The 20,106-nt window shown below is 35.3% G+C and overlaps 1 protein-coding gene across 6 annotated transcripts in view; it reads left to right on the forward strand.

The window, feature by feature from the left end:
* MMS22L (MMS22 like, DNA repair protein) overlaps positions 1-20,106 on the forward strand; it is a 153,330-nt gene that overhangs the window by 81,454 nt on the left and 51,770 nt on the right. For all 6 annotated transcript variants that reach the window (XR_004267640.1, XR_004267638.1, XR_004267641.1 and 3 more), the window contains exons 15-17: positions 12,964-13,157; positions 17,662-17,812; positions 19,757-19,908. Coding sequence is in view for 2 of the 6 variants with exons in the window: in XM_032274395.1 (XP_032130286.1) it covers positions 12,964-13,157; positions 17,662-17,812; positions 19,757-19,908 (497 nt within the window). In the remaining 4 variants the exon portion in view is untranslated. The remainder of the gene's footprint in view (positions 1-12,963; positions 13,158-17,661; positions 17,813-19,756; positions 19,909-20,106) is intronic.

A 20,106-nucleotide genomic window follows, 5' to 3' on the forward strand; every position in this document is an offset into this window, starting at 1 on the left:
TATTACAGTTAAATCTTGAACAAAGATGGTTTATAGTGAAAAATGCTTTGGAGTCAGATACACCTGGGTTATAATTTCATTTCTGTTACTTAGTGGTCAAGTTATTTAACCTCTGAGTTCATTTTTTCATCACCAAATCGTAGATGATATTATTTACTCTACAGTGTCTAATCAGACCAAATTAGAAAAGAGTAGAAAGTAGTACTGCGTTAATTAGGTTAGTCAAGGGTAAGGTAGCAGCTCAGGAGCCGAAAGGCATTGAAGGTTATATGCGTAGGATCCCTCCCATAATGCTAGAAAGGATTTTTAAAAGTTGTGTTGCAGCAGTCTTGGCAGCTTTGCTCTCTCTATATGTATCTGAAACATCCATTGCCATCTTTAAAGGTATGTGATCTCAGGCAAGTGGATAGAGAGGTTGCCAGGTAAACACCCTTCTGTTAGTGGACAGGAATAGCTACTGGAAAAGCCATCTGTATGAAATCTATGCTAGTTTAAAATTCCTAGGAAGGCCTGAGTAGTAAACTGTCATTTAGGATAGGTGGGTGAGCTCTATTTATGTCCTTTCCAGCTTGAATGATTTTACTCAGTTGTTTAGTACACAGCAAAATATTTGTAAATATTGTCATCTGTGTTAAGTGCTAAGTAAAAGACAAAGGTATATTGTTGTAAGAAGAATATAGCAGTCTCTTGATTTACTTTCTCCTAATTGACAATGAACATTTGTCTTCAGCTATATGTAAGCACAAAAATGTTACTATGGAAACATTTGTAGGCTTTCAAAAAGTACTGTGTGAGGGAATCAGCTGAGGCTGATGTTTATCTTAAATACATAGCTTGTCCAATATTTAAACCTAATGGACAAGATGTGTACCAGTTGAAAATGTAATATTTATCCAATCATTTCTATTCTATCAATGTAGGCTCTAAAGCAATAGGTTGCACTCATCGAGTAATAAATTTTTAGTGCATTTGGAGATAAAGGCTGTTGGTGGTGATTGCTTAAACTTTTTTTGCTCAATCATCTGAATGGTGCAAATCAAAGCATTTTGTCAGAATGTGAGAAGTTTCACCTAGATATTGCTTCCCACACATGCGGGTCACCATATAAATTACATTCACGGTTTTACAGCGTAACTGGTGCTGGAAGTTAAATTGATGCCCAGTGGTGGAACTCGTAAAACATTTTCCTGTTAACACGACCAGGCAGAGTTGACATTGTTGATGGTGGGTTCGATCTAATAAACTATTGGTTCTAACAGTGATTTTTACTGTGTTTCAGAGGTGATGATGATACAAGTTTAGTGATCCAGCAGTTCTTCCTGAATGACAGAAAATTAGTTCCACTGTCTGTAATACCAAATGCTGGGAAGAATAAGAAAAAACAGATGATTGGAGCCTAATGTAACCACATGTTCTGAAAGATAATGAATTATAAGAACAAGCTCTTTAACTCAGTTTATACCTTCTTCAAAAACAGTGATTTTTCTCAAAAGAGTGTGTTATATATTATCTGTTAGAAATACTTTATTATTGTATTGTTATTCAAATATATAGGCTGTGTCCTCCTTTCAGAATCTTTTACATAGATGTTTTAAGTTGGTTATTGTTTCTGAAAGGAAAGCAGGTTTACATTTTGGTTATCTTTTTTCCTCTGTGTTTGCTAAAGTTACTTTCTTATAAGGACTTTATCAAGCTCTTTTAATTTTGAACTACAACAACAGTCAATCTAAGCATTTTATTCCCATAAAAGTAACTTTCAGGGGTTAATTTCTCCTGGCAGTTATAAACAATGGGTAGTTTTAAGATTTTTGAACTATTTTTGCTTTATTCATAAAGCTTTATAAAACCTCGTCTTATTTGAAAAATAATTTTCTTAATTGGAAAAATTAATTTTTCCAATTTCTAGTTAAAATTCATAGGATGATAACAAAGCCCTACTTCTTTATCAGTGTAAACAAGTATCTTTTCAGTTCTTCCTTTTTTGACATTGTGTCTGCTCCTATAGCACTGTTGCACATTCATACTGAATTGGTGATCTTTTTGTAGTTTTGTTCCATTTTGAGGTATCACTGATCTTTTACTCATCACTTTAACATTTCTTATCCCAGCATATACATGGATTTTTTTTTCATCAGGAGATGAGCTTTTTTGATGTGCAGATAAATGTTATCAATGGTGCTATGCAGATGAAACCTGTCATGTACAAATAGCATGTATCAAGCCCTAAGCATGCAGAACCAGATAAATCGGTTCATTTGCTGAAGCCTTGCAAAAAGAAATTAGTGCTATAATAAAAGCCTTTGAGGCTCTCAGCCCTAATAATGGAGCTTTATAATAAACCCCACAGATCATTGACTCAATGGATAATCTTTTAGGAAAACTTTTCCCCCCCTCTATCTTTTCCTCCCTTTTAAAAAACTACAGTAAAAGTGGTAAGTAGCATCTCTATAGAGAATGTGTATGGTATGAAACTAAGTATCTGGAAAACCATAATTTAAAATTAAGAAATTTATTTACTGGTAAATATGAGATTATTCTAAACAGCTTATACTTTTTGATGATTTTCATCACTGATCTTAAACATTGACTCTTCACTGCTTTTTCTATGTAAAATTCATATTAAGCATTCCTCCTAAGTTAGAGCATTTTGTACATGAGATTACAGTTGGATTGTTGAGGACAGTAGAGGCACAGAGTGAGGAGATCAAAAAAGGCAGAAGAGGAGTCAGGGAGAGAAATTGAAAGGAGGCATTGAGCTTGTACTTCGAGATATTTAGAAAGTGGTAGAAAGTAGAAGAAAGGTGGTGGCATTTATATACATTCATGTATACACAAAACTTTACACGTAATTTCAAGGAATTTACAGATTTCTAAAGGTTATGTATGCACCGCAGGTTCAGCACTATATTACAATGGTGACTAGACTCTTATTTGTATTAGAATTTGGTTATATTTTTAATGAAGAAAAAAATTTTAAAATAACCCTAGGTACTTTTAACTCTTACTCAACTGAGTTTTGAAATCCTAAAAAGCAAGTTACTATTGGAGCTGATGATGAGGTTTTTAGATCCATTAACACAATTGGCAGTGGTCACTAGTCTCTGGTTGTATGATTTACTGCATTTTTTTAGTGTCAGAGAAGTATTGAGGATGCAGAATACTTAAGAGGTTTTAGAAAAATTATTTATCAAAGAACACTCCTTTTTCCAATGCATTAGCTATTGTAATTATACATTGGTACAATCTGTTCACATAGAATTGGATTTGATTTAAATGGAGGGGGGTAAAACTGGACATTTTCAATATTTATTGATATACATAGTCCATTAAGGTAAATTATAGGGCAGATTTCACTGTGACAGGAACATTTGGTTGATGTAGTTAATAATCAGTCATCATTACCATTAGACCCTTTATTTATAGAAATTTATTATCACCAATTAGGAAAAATGCTCACAAATGGAATTCAGCCCTAGCTTACTTACTGTGGAATAGTTGACCTCAAAAATCTTTGGCTCTTTACTTTTAATAAAATGACTCCAAATTTCTTTTTTGAAACAAAAGCACACTGCCCCACATAGCATATAGCAACTAAACACATGTAAAATGTAGAATTATTGCAGTTATCATTAGAGGGTAGCAGTGACTGTGTACTACTGTTTTCAAAAAGACTTCTGTGATGGTGAGAGCTAAGCTAGGTTTTAGAAGATAGTTTTATTAAGTAGCTTTAAAAGGTGGTCTCCATAGGTTTATAAACCCAACACCTTGGATAACTAAAATGAAACTTTTGAAAGCAACAAGAACTGAATATAATTTATTGAGAACAAATATGATAATATACATAAAATGTTTCAGCATGTTTGATAATAGGTGTTCTGTGCTGGTAGGTAGAAAAATAAAGTAGTTTTTCTTCAAATTACCCTTATCTCTGAAATTCATTTGTCTTAAAACCAGTCCAGAATTTCTTACATTGTTGAGAATGGCTTCTAGGAGACTTAAAACAGCTATTTTGCCTAAGTCTGTCTTTGCGCTGTTGTAGGTACTACCCTGTGGTTATATTTCTAATAAAATTCTTTGTTCCTCCCACCACAACCTTCCCATGTGTGAATTCCTTTAGGTCAGGTCTGCATCTTTTTCGTCTTTGAATCTCTAAATCCTACACAGTGCTTCATATATGCCCTTCAGAGCATAATGAACTGTCAAAACATAGTGGGGTAAAACACCACAACAGCAACCCTTATATTATGCTTACAGATTCTATAGGTGAGGACTTTGAAAACCTAAGGACAGCTCTTACCTGCTCTACCATGTCTAGGTAGAGCTGAGGCTATGATGATTCAGCATCTGGGAGTAACTGTAATTCAGTGTCATTGAGTAACTCTAAAGGCTGAGACTAGAACAGCTAAAGCTGGAGGATCCACTTCCTAGATGGCTTAAGTAACACATCTAGTGTCTGAGCTAGAATGGCTGATGGATAAGCTCAGCTGGAACTGCTGACCTGAGTGCTGCCTGTGGCCTCTTGAAGAGGGTATTCTCAGGGTCATTGGATTTCCTACTTGGCATTTCAGGGCTCTAAAAGTGAATATTTCCCAGCAAACAAGTCAGAAGCTTTATGACCTTTTATTACCAAACCTTATAGCCACATACTGTCATGTGTGCTGTGCTATATTGGTCAAAGCAGTCACAAAATCTCTCAGAACCAAAAAGTGTCAAAGAATTTGTGGCCCTGTTTTAAAAATTACACAGGTTTCAGCAAACAGTAGAATAGCCAAAGCAAGACAGAAATAGAGATGGAGGATGGGAGAGGATTGAGAGGAAGAAGAAAAAGATTGTGAGGTGTGTTTAATATCACAGTAATTTTTGGCTCCAGTGCTGCTAAGTTAGATAGATCGGTGGTCTCTTCCGAAATGAAAATGAGGGCATATTCCATAAATATTCTGTTCACATTGTTACATATATTCTGATTTTCTTTTATTGGTCACCAATTCCTAACTGCCCTCCCACCCCCCAGCCCATTCTTTTTTCTTCTGTGAGAATTCAATACATAACACTTTGTATAAGATCCAGGGCATGTGTGCTTTCTCCATTATACCCTATCCATTTATATTTTAAGTAGAAGAGAATTGTATCTGAAATCCCATAGACCAGTATGACAACTTCACATATTTTATAAGGCATGTACATTTCGTCGTGAGATTGTTTACGGAGATGATCTCACCTCTGAGTGCCTTTAACCCCAAGGACAAAGATCCTGGACCTTAACTAGTGGTCTTACCCACATGATATTTCTGGTAGTAGACAAACTTGGAGACTGACTAGCTTCGTATGCAGCCTGTAACCTCCCCCTCCTTTACACTCATCTATTACCTTTTAAATTTGGAATGTGAGTTCCTGGAAATGGGAGCCCTAACTGAATAAAGGAGTGGAAGTTGTCACACTCAGATGATGATCATTCTCCTGTTCTTTTAGAAATTGCTAAGCTATGATGACATCTGTCTGTCTGTGGTTCCTTACAGTTATAATGCCAAAGGATGCATCCAAGCCTTAATTGTGGTCTTTGCCTCACCTATTTCCTTGAAGGCATCTTGTGTTGCTGTAAAACTTAAATGTTAACATCCAGCATGTTAATTTTTATTTGATTTTGTGTGTGTGTGTGTGTGTGTTAACTTCAGGACTATAACCTGTTGGTCATAATGTTGATGCTTATAGGTGAAGCTGATGCTATGGGTCAGCGCTGAATGCTTATGGGTAGATCTGCCCATGCTCACTTTTATTAGATGAGAGCATAAGATAGCACTCAAGTGTTGGTAAAATGTATGGATATGGATATACGTATGTATAGATATGTCTATATATCTGTGTAGTATGATGTGATGAGTAGTTATATATATTTGTACATGTGCAGTGTCACACTGCACATTCTCAACAGGTTGGGTTTTTTAATGAAAATATTTCAGTCAGCTAGGATTGTAATATTAGCATTGTGCAATTACAGAGGATGTTTAGATGTATAAATGTATTAGGCAATCCTCATAAGCATTATGGTTATCTGGGAACAAACCATGAGGAATATATATGTTGGGTATATAAATTGGTTTTCTCTCAGTTCCAGCTACCTTAAATGCTTTTTACATGTGGCTCTAACTTTTTGAGATAACATGATCCTCCATGACCTGTTCCTTATCAATACTACACTTAGATTACACAAATGTATAGTTACATTGTTCCTTATCAGTACTACAGTTCCTTATCAATACTATAGTTACTGGCACTTGACTAAAGGTAATACCATCTAATGGTAATACCACACTGTTTGTGAATCCCTTCATATACCATGAAGGCCTTCAGGGTCCTTCACTGATTTACAGCAATAAAAGAACCTATTTTTAATATGGTAAAAGATATGTGTTCATCTCCAATTACAATTTAAAGCTCCTGTCGGCCAACCCTGTCAGGAGGCCACAAAGCATCATCTTCTTTTGTAATTTCAGTCATCAGTAATTCTCTTCAGTTCTTCCATTACACTCTTATGCATATAAGCCTCTTTTTTGATCATGACATCATTTTTGTAATTGCTGTTGTTGGCATATCTAAGCTTTCCATCTAGCAGAAATTCGAACTCCAGAAACTTGTGCTCAAACTTGCCCTTGTGCCCTATGTAGTAGCGCAGGCAGGAATCGCTAGTCATAGCCATTTTTGTCCCTGAGAAGCCTGTCAAAAACCCCAAGTGTCACCTTCTTAAAAGGTGTTTCCTGATCATCTTACTTGAAATACTAGCTCCTATCAATCATCATCCCCATGCTATTTCTTTTTTATTCATAAAGCTCACAAGTTGAGGTATTACATGTTTGTATGTTTAATTATCTGTCTCTCATTAGAATATAAATTCCAGAAGGCAGATACTTTGTCTAATTGCTAGTTTTGTATCCCTACTGCTTAGAACATATGCTGTATGTGTTGAATTAGAGAGTAAGTGAATTGATTTTGTATACCTTTGTGCTTTTACTTTCCTCCTTTTCACCTAACCAGTCCTTACCTATCCTTTGATAATCACTTCCCTGCGCATGTCTTGTCTACAAAGTATTTTTACCTAAGTGCTGTAATTTTAATGCTAGCAGCTCCAAAGAGGATAGTAGGGCATTATTTCCATTTAACAGATGAAAAACCAAGGCTTACTAGTTTTCCAGAGTCACAAGCTGATCTTTTCTGTTTTAGACGAGAGCATTTGAATATTTCTTCTTACATCTCAAGGAGCCCTTACTTTTCTCTCTGTAATTATATGTGACAGTAAGCATTGTTGCCACTGCTGTGCTTTCTTGTTCAAAACAGTCAACAAACTCTTTGCCTTGATTTTACATATTCATTCATTCATTCATTTATTCATTCATCTACTGCTTACTCACCCCCTCCTCCACATATGCACAGACATATGGATGTACTGGGGCATCTATGACATAGAGGCATTGCAGAGTATGCCTGAATTGTTACTTGCCAGCCTGGTTTCTGGCTTGTTGCTTCTCCCTGATAATTTGGGCATGCACAGGATTGGGGCTCAGGATTGAAGCTACCATTATCTCATAGTGAGGCTTTGTAGAAGTCTCTTCATACCTAGCTGTTTGTTGTTTCTTAATTTTTGAAGATAAGATTGGATTAGATTATTTTTAGGGTACCTTCTACTGTTTTTGTTGTTGTTTTTGTTATTGTTTTTCTGATACTGCCATTACCTTAGTTAGTTATATTCTTCCTGGATAGTAAGGAAGAGTAAGCCCTGTTTCACAGATATAAACAAATATGACAAGAGGATTCTGTGGCTAAGGTGTTTTAGTGAGTTTGGCTGAAGCTAAAAATGGTTATAGAGTGTGCCGATTCCCATTCAGTTTTCCATCTGTTAGATTAATAAGATACTTGTAATAATTACTCATAGTGGTTTGGAACAACTTTTTAACTTAAAACTTTCCATTGTATTTTTCACTAATACAGATTTTTTTTTTAAGTTGCCATGTTTACAGTAGAGTTAAAAGAGAAATTCAATTATTGCTGTTAGTCCTTATTGGTCCCATTTATTATATTTTGCTTTTTCCATGTGATGCAAGGTCCATCAATAGACAACTTTAATTTTCTTTAAACTTTGAGGGATCATAAATTAGAAATATTTATATACAACCATGAATCCTGGGAAAGTAATATATAGGATGTCATACCTTATTTTATGAGTTACAGGAGAAAAATGGTATGCCAAGATTAGAAGCAAAACCTATAAGCAGTGGTCCAGTACGTGTTCGCAGAAGCCTGCCTAAGTTACTAGGGAGGAGCAGAAACTCAGAGATCAGGCTGGTAGGTAGAAGTTTGAGATACAGGGTTCCATGCCTTTCATTTGATAGTTGTGTCAATAAATTTGTGTGTCTGTGGGGATAAGGTATCTGCGTGAGAGTAGAGAGGTGGGGGCAAAATGGATAGGTGAACATATGAAGTCAAAGCAAGAAATAACACATAAAAACAGGAAATATTGGAAAGTGGGGCAAAAGAGCAGTCATAAAAGAATCAGAAAAGTACTTAAAGATAATGAGGAAAGCCAAAGGAGGCAGGATAACTGTGCTAAAATAAAAGCATAAGAACACCTGGATAATTGGTATGTGAAAGTGTGGGTGTTTATATAGTGTAATGACAGGCTTCTAAAAACTTTTCAGAATGTTATTTTATGTGGTCTTCACAGTGTATGTCTCATAGGATGAGAAAGAATGCTTATAAAACACTTTGCATGGTGCTGGCCTCATAGTAAATACCAATAAATGCTGGATGTGGCTGTTATTTCTACCATGAGAGCTGCAATTGGAATAACTTGACATTCAGCAAATTTATTTTCTACCATACCATATTGTATCTTTTATAATGTAAGAGAGCTGGTTACATGTGTGTATTTCCACATGTGTATATTTCCAAACTGATATTAACATGAAATCTATCTTTATTCAAATAAAACAATTGCCAAGTAATGGGAGATCCTACATCCTTGGGTTATGTCTTTTAGTTTCTGACCAGAAATCACATTTTTTCCTTTTATGCATAAAATCTACTTTCATATTTCTACTGTTTGTTGAAGAAGGTAAAAAATGCCTTATAAAACAGCCATCACCTAGAAGGATGTTACATTCTTTGTAATATTTCAAATATGTTTTGTGTTTTCTTTAACATTGTTACCTCTAATGACAGAGTTTCTTTTAATATTTGGACTTTTGTAAATGTACCTATAACAGATATGCAGTTGTCACATCTAATATAATAAATTTATTTTTCAGTAGTCTGTGTAATTAGTTTTCTGATCCAAACATGATTTTTAAAATTACCTGTGACTGCAAGGGGTATTTCTAGCTATTTGGCTATAGTGCAGAAATTTGATTCTTCCTTCAGACTTCCGTTAAAGTACACCCTCGGCATTTCCTGCATTTGTCACTCACTGATTTCTTCATATTTAAATAAATTGTTATTATAAGGTTTTAATCAACTTTGTTCCGGCTTAAAATAGTGGATAATCGTTCTTCTTATCCAGACTGAAAAAGCTTGAACATTCAAACCGTTGAGCAGAAAGCATTCTCCATATTCCCAGGGATATTAGCTTCTTTTTCAAATCCAAAAACACTAAGTGGATGCACATGTCCAAAACAAATGTGGTTTGGGGTCAATATCTTACCCTTAATTGAAACTTATCTTCGCTATTTTAACCCAGCCTTGGAGGATATAATCTGTAGCTTCAAATTTTTTACCTCACAATGATTTTATTTATTCTTTTATTATTCTCTTTTTTTTTTTTTTTTTTTTTTTTGAGACAGAGTCTCGCTGTTGCCCAGGCTAGAGTGCAGTGGTGCAATCTCAGCTCACTGCAACCTCTGCCTCCTGGGTTCAAGCAATCCTCCATCTTCAGCCTCTTGAGAAGCTGGGACTACAGGCACGCATCATCATGCCCAGCTAATTTTTTGTAATTTTAGTAGAGATGGGGTTTCACCATGTTGCCCAGGCCAGTGTCAAACTCCTGAGCTCAGGCAGTCCAGATGGGATTGCAGATGTAAGCCACCACACTCAGCCTTTTATTTTTGTAACCTAATGTATTCAGAAGTTTGAATCATATCCCCACATTAGCCCCATGGTATACTCCTTGGTACCTCAACATTTTGTTCTAGAGAGGTCAAAGGTGGTGTACATTTGTTGACCTTTCTCATTATTGCCTTGCCATGCATGTTTTCTAGTATCTTTTCTTACAGTCTTTTTTAATAGTAGAATTCTGGTGTTGCTCCTGGCCCTTCAAAAGACAAAGCTACATATGACTTCTCCAGCCCCTTTTCTTAGGCTTTCTGAAATTTCTTTATCTTACTAATTTTTTATTTTTATTTTTATTTTTATTTTTTTTTATTTTTTTGAGATGGAGTCTCACTCTGTTGCCCAGGCTGGAGTGCAGTAGCACTATCTCGGCTCACTGCAACCTTTGCCTCCCAGATTGAAGCAGTTCTCCTTCAGCCTCCTGAGTAGCTGGAATTACAGGCACGTGCCACCAGGCCCAGCTAATTTTTTTTTTTGTTTTTTTAGTAGAGACTGGGTTTCATTATGCTAGCCAGGATGGTCTCTATTTCCTGACCTTGTGGTCTCCCTGCCTCAGCCTCCCAAAATGCTAGGATTACAGACATGAGCCACTACGCCTGGCCCTTTTTTTTTTTTTTTTTTTTTTTTTTTGAGACAGTCTCGCTCTGTCACCCAAGTTGGAGTGCAGTGGCACAACCTCGGCTCACTGCAACCTCCACCTCCTGGGTTCAAGCAATTCTCCTACCTCAGCCTCCCAAGTAGCTGGAATTACAAGCCTGTACCACCATGCCTGGCTAATTTTTTTGTTTTTAGTAGAGATGAGATTTCACCATGTTCAGGTTGGTCTTGAATTCCTGGCCTCAAGTGATCCACCTGCCTTGGCCTACCAAGTGCTGGGATTAAATATCTGTAACCTAAATAGAAAGAGAAGATAATTTATCAATGTTTAATTCATTTAAAACTTATGTATGTGTAGATGCATAACGGTGCGTATTTTGGTGTGTAAAAGAAAAGTGGGCTTCAGAGTCAGATTTAAGTTCAGATGATGGGACTAGCCCTTTCTAGCCATGTGACCTTTGGACATATTTAACTTACCAACTGTTAGCTTCATCATCTATAAAGAGGATTAATTATACCCATCTCATAGAGTAGTTCAGATTTTTAATTTAAAGAATTTCTAGCATATATATAGAGGTTGATTAGAAATGTTACTCCTTCCTAAGGACAGGTTTTAGTTAGTAAATAAAATGGCTTCTTTAGAAATGGTGAGCAAAATCCATCCTACTCGAGTACCATAAATTATTTACTGTCTTTTGAAATGAATATACTTTGAAAAAGCTATAAAGGGTAGTAGAAATGGTGGTGGTATTTTACTTGGATCCACTGTGTAGAAATGCACTCTGAACTTTGCTATGATGATACAGGCAGTTGAGTTAGTTGTCAAATGAATTTTAGTGGTTTGTTATTTATCTCACTCTAAGACAAAGGAACTAAAATGGCTCTCTAGCCACTAGTTCAAGTTGAAAGCATCTCAGGCAGGTTTTTACACAGAGAGGACATAAGCAGATACTTGGTTAGCTTTTATGAGAATTGCTTACTATATACTCTTTCCTCAGCCATTTGTGTACTTGTGTACTTGTTTTTTCAGTACTTCAGGTAGTTTATTAAGTAACATCCCATAATTATCCAGGAATTCCAATGTAAAGGGGTGCTAGGCCCTAATGTTATACAGTTTGTACTTAGAATTATTACTCACTCTTGGGCAGTTATGCAAAGTGTTCTAAGATGTAATCTTATAACCAGTTTGATCTTTCTGTGGAATCGCTTTAGATACATGTGCTAGTTTTGTGTTTTGTATAGTTCTTTCAAGTATCCACTGCCCCTAAACTGTTTAAAAAATCAAACATCTTTTTAAAAGTACTAATTATTTTTCTTATTGGAAAGCTATCTCTGTTAAGGGAAGTCTTCTCCCTCATTTCCATTGCTTATTTTTTGCTATTTTCTGTATAATTTTTAAAAAATCATATGTAAGGATGACATCAATGCATTCATGTCTACTCAGTTGATCTGGCAGTAACATAAACAGAAACAGGAATAATAGCATGGTTGTACATTTAGTTTTAAATATCAGTGGCTACACAGCATATATGCCTTTTATTCCACATCACTAAGAAGATCTCTTATTTCGCTCTGTTTGACAACCTCAATTTCCTGCATATGTATCTATTAAGACCTAGAGATATCTAAATTTTCAGTTGAATTAATCAGCAAAGGTAAGTGATGAATCAAAATTTGAGGCAGTATTGAACTATGTTTTATTATTTTATAAAGAGTAGCTTTGTATTGTTGTTTATTGCCTACCAAGTCAGAATGATTATGGATCTTTTAGGACCAAAGTACTAAGATAGTATCTAGCGTAGTTTTGTCTACTACACAAGGCCTGTGTCTTCCAAATAAGGAAAGTATTTTAATTTAAAATACCACACATAAGCCAGATACACTTACCGTCCTCTTGGTACATCCGTGTCCTAAAGCCTTCAGGAGAAAATGATTTTAAAACCCGTTCTTGTGTCTGGATTGTAAGTAAAAATTGCTTGTCATGTGTGAGTTGCAAAATGCAGACCTTCATTCTGAAGCTGCCTCTTTCTCATTTGGATCTGACATATTAAAAAGCATGTAATTAATGGTTGACATTAGTAATTAACATTAACTTTATGATGCTTAATATGCCATCATTCATCCATCAACCAGAAATGCATAATGTCTTGGCATAAAGTTTTAATTAAATAAAATGGTTCTCATATGATATAAATGGAAAAAGCTCAAAATGTACTCTAGGAAGATTTTTGTAAGCATGTTAAGGGTGTTAGCTGTATTTTTATTTCTTTTTAGGAGTATGCATCAACAATTGTGTCAGGAACTTCAAAGGGACAATGTGGACCTAGTTGCACAGTCTTCATTATCAGCTAAAGAGCGCCACCTTGCTGCAGTTGCCAGTGCACTGTGGAGACATTTCTTTTCATTTTTGAAGAGTCAGAGAATGTCACAGGTAGTGCCTTTCTCACAACTTGCGGATGCAGCTGCAGGTCAGCGTTAATTATTAATTTGCTAATTTCTCTCTTTGCAGACTTTCTGTCAGTATTTTCCTTTATTTTCTTAGTAACAAACTCTTGCTTTTTATAGCAAACGTTTTGTCAGCCAGAAAGATGAAACAAATTACATATTGTTGAATTGGGATCCTTTGGTTTATTTTTTACTAAAAATTGAATGATTATTTACTAAAAATAAGATCACTTTCTATCTTGAAAATATGGGATATATATAAAAGCTTTTCTTATGCATGTAATATATTGGAAGGTAAACTAGCATTTGATTATGTGTGATTCAAGTAGTTTATTTTCAAAGTACATGAGCAGATATATAGGTATCAGATGAAGTTAATTTGTGTAAAAAGCAAGAGAATATAAAATAAGTACTATTTCAACACCAAGAGGATGGGATCAGAATGACATTGAATATATAGATGTTATTGTCCTGACTTCTGCTAGATTCTACTTTGATTGTAATTCTTACTTAATTTGATTATTAACCTAACGGCATGTCCTTACACATTAGCAGACTCTGGGTCTCATGAAATTATAGGCAAGAATTTGAATATATGTGCATATATGCCATTTCTAAGAAGAGGCCATTATCTTCTCAAAGGGGTATTTTGCTCGAAGTATGTTAAGAAGTATTGGATAGACAGTGATTAGTATGGTAACCCCATGTACTTAAATGAATGAAGTTCATTTTAATGTATTTAATGTATTTTTAAATAATGCTTTTAAAATCCTAAGATTTAAACCAATATTTATTTTATCCTAGTGTGTGTGAGGAAAACTGAGCTGAAAGCACTATGTAAAAGACTGAATGATTTAAATTTGAAAATATTTTGATTCTAGTAACACTTCTATAATTAAGACTTTGCAGTGATAGATTAAAGAATTGTGACAGGACAACAGTTTTCCAACTACTGTAATGTCTATGAAAATAAATATTGATATTCAATCAGTTTAAGCATTCATTAATAGATGATATAACTTACCTTGTGTACATTCATCATCCTAACTTCCAGTCAACAAAAATAATAATGCATCAGTTTAGTCAGTGCTGTCTTAGATGCTGAAGATAAATGTATATAAATATAAAGCAAAATTTGTGGACTTCGGCTTTGATTTGAAATGAAGACCTGATAGTTTAGGGGAGAATGATTTACTTCATTTAAAAAAAAAAAAAGATACTGAATACCTACTTTAATTAGCATTGGATAGATACTAGTGGAGAAGAAGGACAAGAATACTTGTTCTCATGGAGCTAATAATCTAGTGTCAGGGTATGGGGAGACCACTAAATGAATAAATAGTATAAAGCATGGTGGTAAATGTTGTGGAAAAGAGTGAAAGTATAGGATAGGAATACGGCAGGCCAGAGGCAGTTGTAATTTTAAATAGAGTGGTCAGGCAGGCCCAAGTAAGTAATAATTGTGCAAAGAACTGAAGGAGATGACAGACCATGCTTTAAAGAAGTCTGAAAGCAAGAACATGTCTGGTGTGTTTTAGAAACTATAGGGAAGCAGTAAAAGCTCATGTGGAATAAGAAAGGGAAAGAACTAAGAGATGGATCAAGAGGTAATGGAGAGCTGGTTTGTGTTCTGCCTTGTAAGTGGTTACAAAGACTTTTACTTTTACTCTGAGATTGGAAGCTGTTGAAAAGTGTTGAGCAGAGGAGTAGTAAGATTCCTCTTTCTACTAGGTTGAGGCTAGACTTAAAGGGAGACTAGGCAAGGGAAGAAAAACAGGAAAGCAGTTAGGGAAGTGCTGTAATAATCCAAAAGTGAGCAGCTGTGGCTAGAGTGGTAGCAGTAGAGGTGGTGAGAAGTGAACAGGTTTCCCATCTGAAGAAAATACTTTTAAGGTAGAGCTGACAGAATTTGCTAAGTGGGCAAGATATTGTAACCAAATAGATAAAGAGAGGAATTAAGGGTAACTATAGCCATTGGCTGAGATGAGCAAGATTGAGGCAAGAACAGATTTAATAAGGGAAGACTAACATTTTTATTTTGGACTTTTTTTTAAAGATGTCCATTAAATCCAGTGGACATGTTAAGTAGGTACTTGGATAATGATCCTAGAGTTCATGAAGAGGTCCAAGCCAGAGGTTTACAGTTGTTTATTGTAAATATATAATTTAAAGTTGTTAATATAAATATATTACTTACAGCATTCATGTATAAATAATTCTTTAAAACTGTGAAACTGGATGAGATCAGCCATAGAGTAAGTATGGATGAAAAGAAAAATTTGAGGACAAAAAAAATTTGTTCAGACTTGTAGGGTCAGGAGAAAAAAGAAAGGAGACTGGAGAGGAATGAAGGTAAAGTCAGAAAAGCCAGGAAAGTGTAGGGCCCTGGAGCCCAAGGAGAGGAAAGCGATCAACAGCTCAGTTTCTACAGATTGATCTAGTGAGATGAGGTCTGAGAGTTAGTCATTGAATTTAATAAGTGGGAAGCCACTGGTGACCTGAAAGAGCAGTTTGTATGTAATGGAGAGGCAAAGGCCTGATGGAAGATGATTCCAGAGAAAATGTGAAAAGAGGAATTGTAGACTGCAAATTTAATCTTTTTGAATATCACTGTTTAAGAAAAGTAGAAAAATGGGGATAGTAGCTAAAGGGGTTAAACAGGAAGGTTTGGTTTTGTTTGGTTTTTAAATAACATGGGAGAAATTTCAGTATATTTAAAATGCTGACAGGAATGCTCCAAAGTGAAGGAATATTGCGTGGTACAAAATGTCACTTTTGTTTTAGTGCCAAGAGAAAATGGGATCCTATAGAGAACTTGGCCTCAGTTCATCTCTAGTAGCAGAAGAGAAGGCAGAATAAATGAGCCCAGATGAAGGCAACTGGGTAAATGTGGTAGCAGCTTTTGGTAGTTCTCTTCTGCTGTTTCTTGTTGCTCTGTGAATTATTAAGCAGTCCATCAGCTGAAAATGAGGAAGGGGCAGAAGGTACTGGCTGTTGATGAAGAGTGAAGAGAAGATATGCAGTTGTACCCTACGAGAATAAAAGACTGAATGAACTAGAGAAATGTAGTAGGAATGCTGTCCAGTTCTAAGAGCCTACTTGAAGTTATAGTCATAAATGTAAAGTGATATCCGTCAGCATGATTCTTCTCCAGTCACTTAATACTGGTACAGGTACAGGTACATGTGGGGAAAAGGCCAAGAATTGGAATTAAACAGGTGATGATTTTTCTAGGCAAGTACAAATGAAGAAAGGAGCAAGGGATTTGGTGGTATAAATGAATAATAATGGACTGAGCAGTCAGGTTTCCTAAAGAGGGACAGGGAAGGCATGAAGACAAGGAGGGATGTGGAAACGGTTGTAGGATCAGTGTGATGTAGGTCCTGATGGAATCAAAGAATTGTTGGAGTTGGGGGAGAGAGGAGAGTTGGCAAGCTAGTTTGGAGTAAAAATTGGGGTACTTTACCATTGAAATTACAGAGATTGTAGTTACTGGTAATGCCAAAGTCTCTGGATATCACCAAGGAAGTAAATGGCTGATGTAAAATGGAAGATAGATTCATTGAAGCAGAGGAGTTCAAGAAGTCAAGAGTCCATGGCACTGGGGAAAAATAATCACAAAAGATTATGACAGGAGTGCTGTTGGAGAGCATGATATAGTGAGCTATAGCCTACAAAGAATGAGAGGAGGAAGTGAACTAGGAAGTAGCAGGTAAATGCAACAAAGATAGTGACTAATATAACTTGATGATAGGAAATGCAAAGAGAGCAATATTAGGGAGGAGGAAGGGAGAATAGTCTAGAAGCAGCAATGTGGACCAAGGAGTAACTTCACCCTATTGGTAGATCAAGTGGTATTCAGTGAGTGGGGGAATAGCCACCATTTCAGAAAGCTGCGTGGGAGGAGTTCTTAATAAGTAATGTCTTGACAAATAAATTAATATTAAACAAAACGAGTTTATGGATTCCCCTCCCCCCCAAAAATCACAAAATAAAACGTATTTGTTTAGCATGGTTAACTTAGGAATTCTAGTTCCTAGACTTTATAGGTTCTAAAGGAAGTGGAGTGTCATTGATTGTAGGAGATCTTTGTTTCATAGATGAGAATGTCCAGTGTCTAAGGTGAGAATGAACTGTTCACCTATGGCAGATGGCAAGTAAATTTGCTTCCTTGGAAGACTAGTTGCTAGACATATTTTATAAATAGGTCTTTTGAATGGTGGAGGCACATAGCCAAAACCTCAGGCATAGAATTTGCAATTAGAGGGAGCCATTATAGATTTGTAATGATAATGCAAAGATAAATTCTTCTCAGCCTTTCTTGGAGATCTAGATGCTACAGAAATTTCTATGATTTTTCAGTTTGGCTTTTTGATTGCTCTACATTTCTAAATAGGACATTTTATTATTTGGTACTTAAAAAAAAACAACAACACTATTATTGATGCAATTGGCCAGGGGTGAGGTGTGGGTCAGAAACAGTTTTTAAAGATTCCTCACCTTAAGTTTCTCTCATTTTAAATCTAGACTTTACTTTGCTAGCAGTGGACATGCCAAGCACAGCTCCATCAGATTTTCAGCCTCAGCCAGTTATATCAATTATTCAACTTTTTGGTTGGGATGATATCATCTGTCCTCAAGTTGTAGCAAGATATTTAAGTCATTTCCTACAAAATAGGTACGTGCTTTTATTTCAGGCATACACGTTAATGCAAACCCGTGATAGATCAGTATCCTAGGAAGCTAAAAATTTTCGCAAATAAAGTGTTCTTTACTACGTAATACTCTCACTTTATCAAGTTTTTGCTTTCAGATATATCAGCTTTTTGACAGTAGTATTAGTAAAAAAGCCAACTTATGTTTTGTGGCCTGCTTTAAAAAAAAGCGTTGGTTAAGCCCTTTCAAAACTGTTTTTGTAAGACTGCCTTATCATCATCCTTAAGTGACTTTTTTATACATCCCATTGTGAAAGAAATTACACATTTATTATTACTGAATCTGTAAGATACTGGTATATTATTACAGTTTTAGATATAATGATAGCTTTCTTTTTTACCGCTAGATTTTTAAAGATTTCACTGTTAACTCATGAGATCATAAACAAGATCACCTGAACAATGTCTTCCTTATCTATAAGTATTTCCTGCCACATTGCACAAGAGATCTGAGGAACCTCAGTAGAAAAACTATACAATAACTAAAGTTACAATATAAGTAGTATAGAGTGATCAGGAAAATTTGAATAACAACCTCCAGATGAGGGAAAATAAAATAAATATACAGGCCTAATAGGTCTTAGTCCTCTTTTTAGTAACAACTGCTTGTAGAGTGAGAGAACATACGTTCATGACCACCTCTCTGTTTACTTCTTCTAAGGGTCACTGATTTTTATTCCACTTGCCACTTCCTTCATTATTATGTCACCTAGCTAGTTATAATAAGCCCTTGCTTTTCCCTTGGTAGCCATATTCTTTCCTGTCTTCTTCCTTAGTACAAACCTACACATATGCCATGTGTACATATTTGCCAAGAGGACTAAGAGATCGTAGTCCACTTAGACCTGTATATTTATTTTATTTTCCCCCATCTTAATGTAGTTCTTGTCCAAGCTGCTGTTCCGTGGAAATGAAGAGCGATGTAGTTGGTGAGCTAAGTCTTTTCCCGAGGAAGCTCAATAAGCAGTATCATTAAGTATACATTTTGTCATTGGGCTTTCAGTTGTAAATTAAGGGAATTCGACTTCAGTTGTATTACTTGTGCAATTCCTTCTAGTTTAAGAATTCTTTAATAGTAATAAACATTTATATTATGTATTAAACACTTTTGCCGAAATAATTTGAAATGATTTTCATTTTAAAAATAATATTGTTAGTGTATTAGTAACATTTGAAGAAACTGAAATGCAAAGGTGTATATAGCTTTGGGAAAGTTATAAGGTAATAAATGACCAGTCTGTGTTCTTCTTCATTGTGTACTTTTCTTTTTATGACAACTTATATTGAACATATTTCAAAACAATATTTTTAGAGTTTTGATTTGTATAAATTTAAAAATATTTAGACTTTACATAACATTTTATATTTAGGTTAAGACCATTCCCATCCTCTCTACGCTGACTAATGAATGGATTAGAAATCAGATTTAGCCAGCCCATTGTCTTCATAGAAATAATTATTTTTTAAATCTGGAAAATGTTATTTTGGAATTCCTTGTGAGGTAATTTTTAGTAACAACTCTGTATAATGAGAGAGCGTACGTTCATGACCAATTTTCTGTTTACTTATGCTAAGGGCCACTGATTTTTATTCTACTTGCCATTTCCTTCATTATTATCTCACCTAGCTAGTTATAATAAGCCTTTGCTTTTCCTTGGCAGCCACATTCTTTCTCTTCTTCCTGAATGTAATGAAAGCAAGGATATTTGTCTAACATATCTTTTTGGGTTTCTCTGTAGTATTCATTTTCAACAAAATACATGTCTACATTAGAGTGTTTGTCTGAAAAATAAATGAGGCCAAGGAGTTGAGGGGATGTTAGAATGTTTTTCCTTACTTCTTAATCTCTATACTCAGGAAACATTGTTGTTTTTGTTTTAAAAATATTTGTCAATTTGTTTTTACAGCACACTGTGTGAAGCACTTTCTCATTCAGGCAATGTATCTTTTCAAGCCTTAACTGTAAGATCATGGATTCGTTGTGTTTTGCAAATGTATATAAAAAACCTCTCTGGACCTGATGATTTGCTCATAGATAAAAATCTTGAACAGGCCGTTGGTAAGTGTAGGGTTTTTTGGGAGGATGGAGGTATCTATGGAAAGCTATTTGCTATCTAGATCATTTGTTATGTAAATTAATAGAAAATATACAAAATATTTGTATTGGGTATGAATACAAGCAGAACTTTATTTCATTTTGTAGCCTGTTCCTGTGTGTGTGTGTGTGTGTGTGTGTGTGTGTGTGTGTGTGTGTGTG

This window comes from Sapajus apella, unplaced genomic scaffold, assembly GCF_009761245.1.
Source record: "Sapajus apella isolate SASKATOON/1434 unplaced genomic scaffold, GSC_monkey_1.0 scaffold6, whole genome shotgun sequence".
NCBI lineage: Eukaryota > Metazoa > Chordata > Mammalia > Primates > Cebidae > Sapajus > Sapajus apella.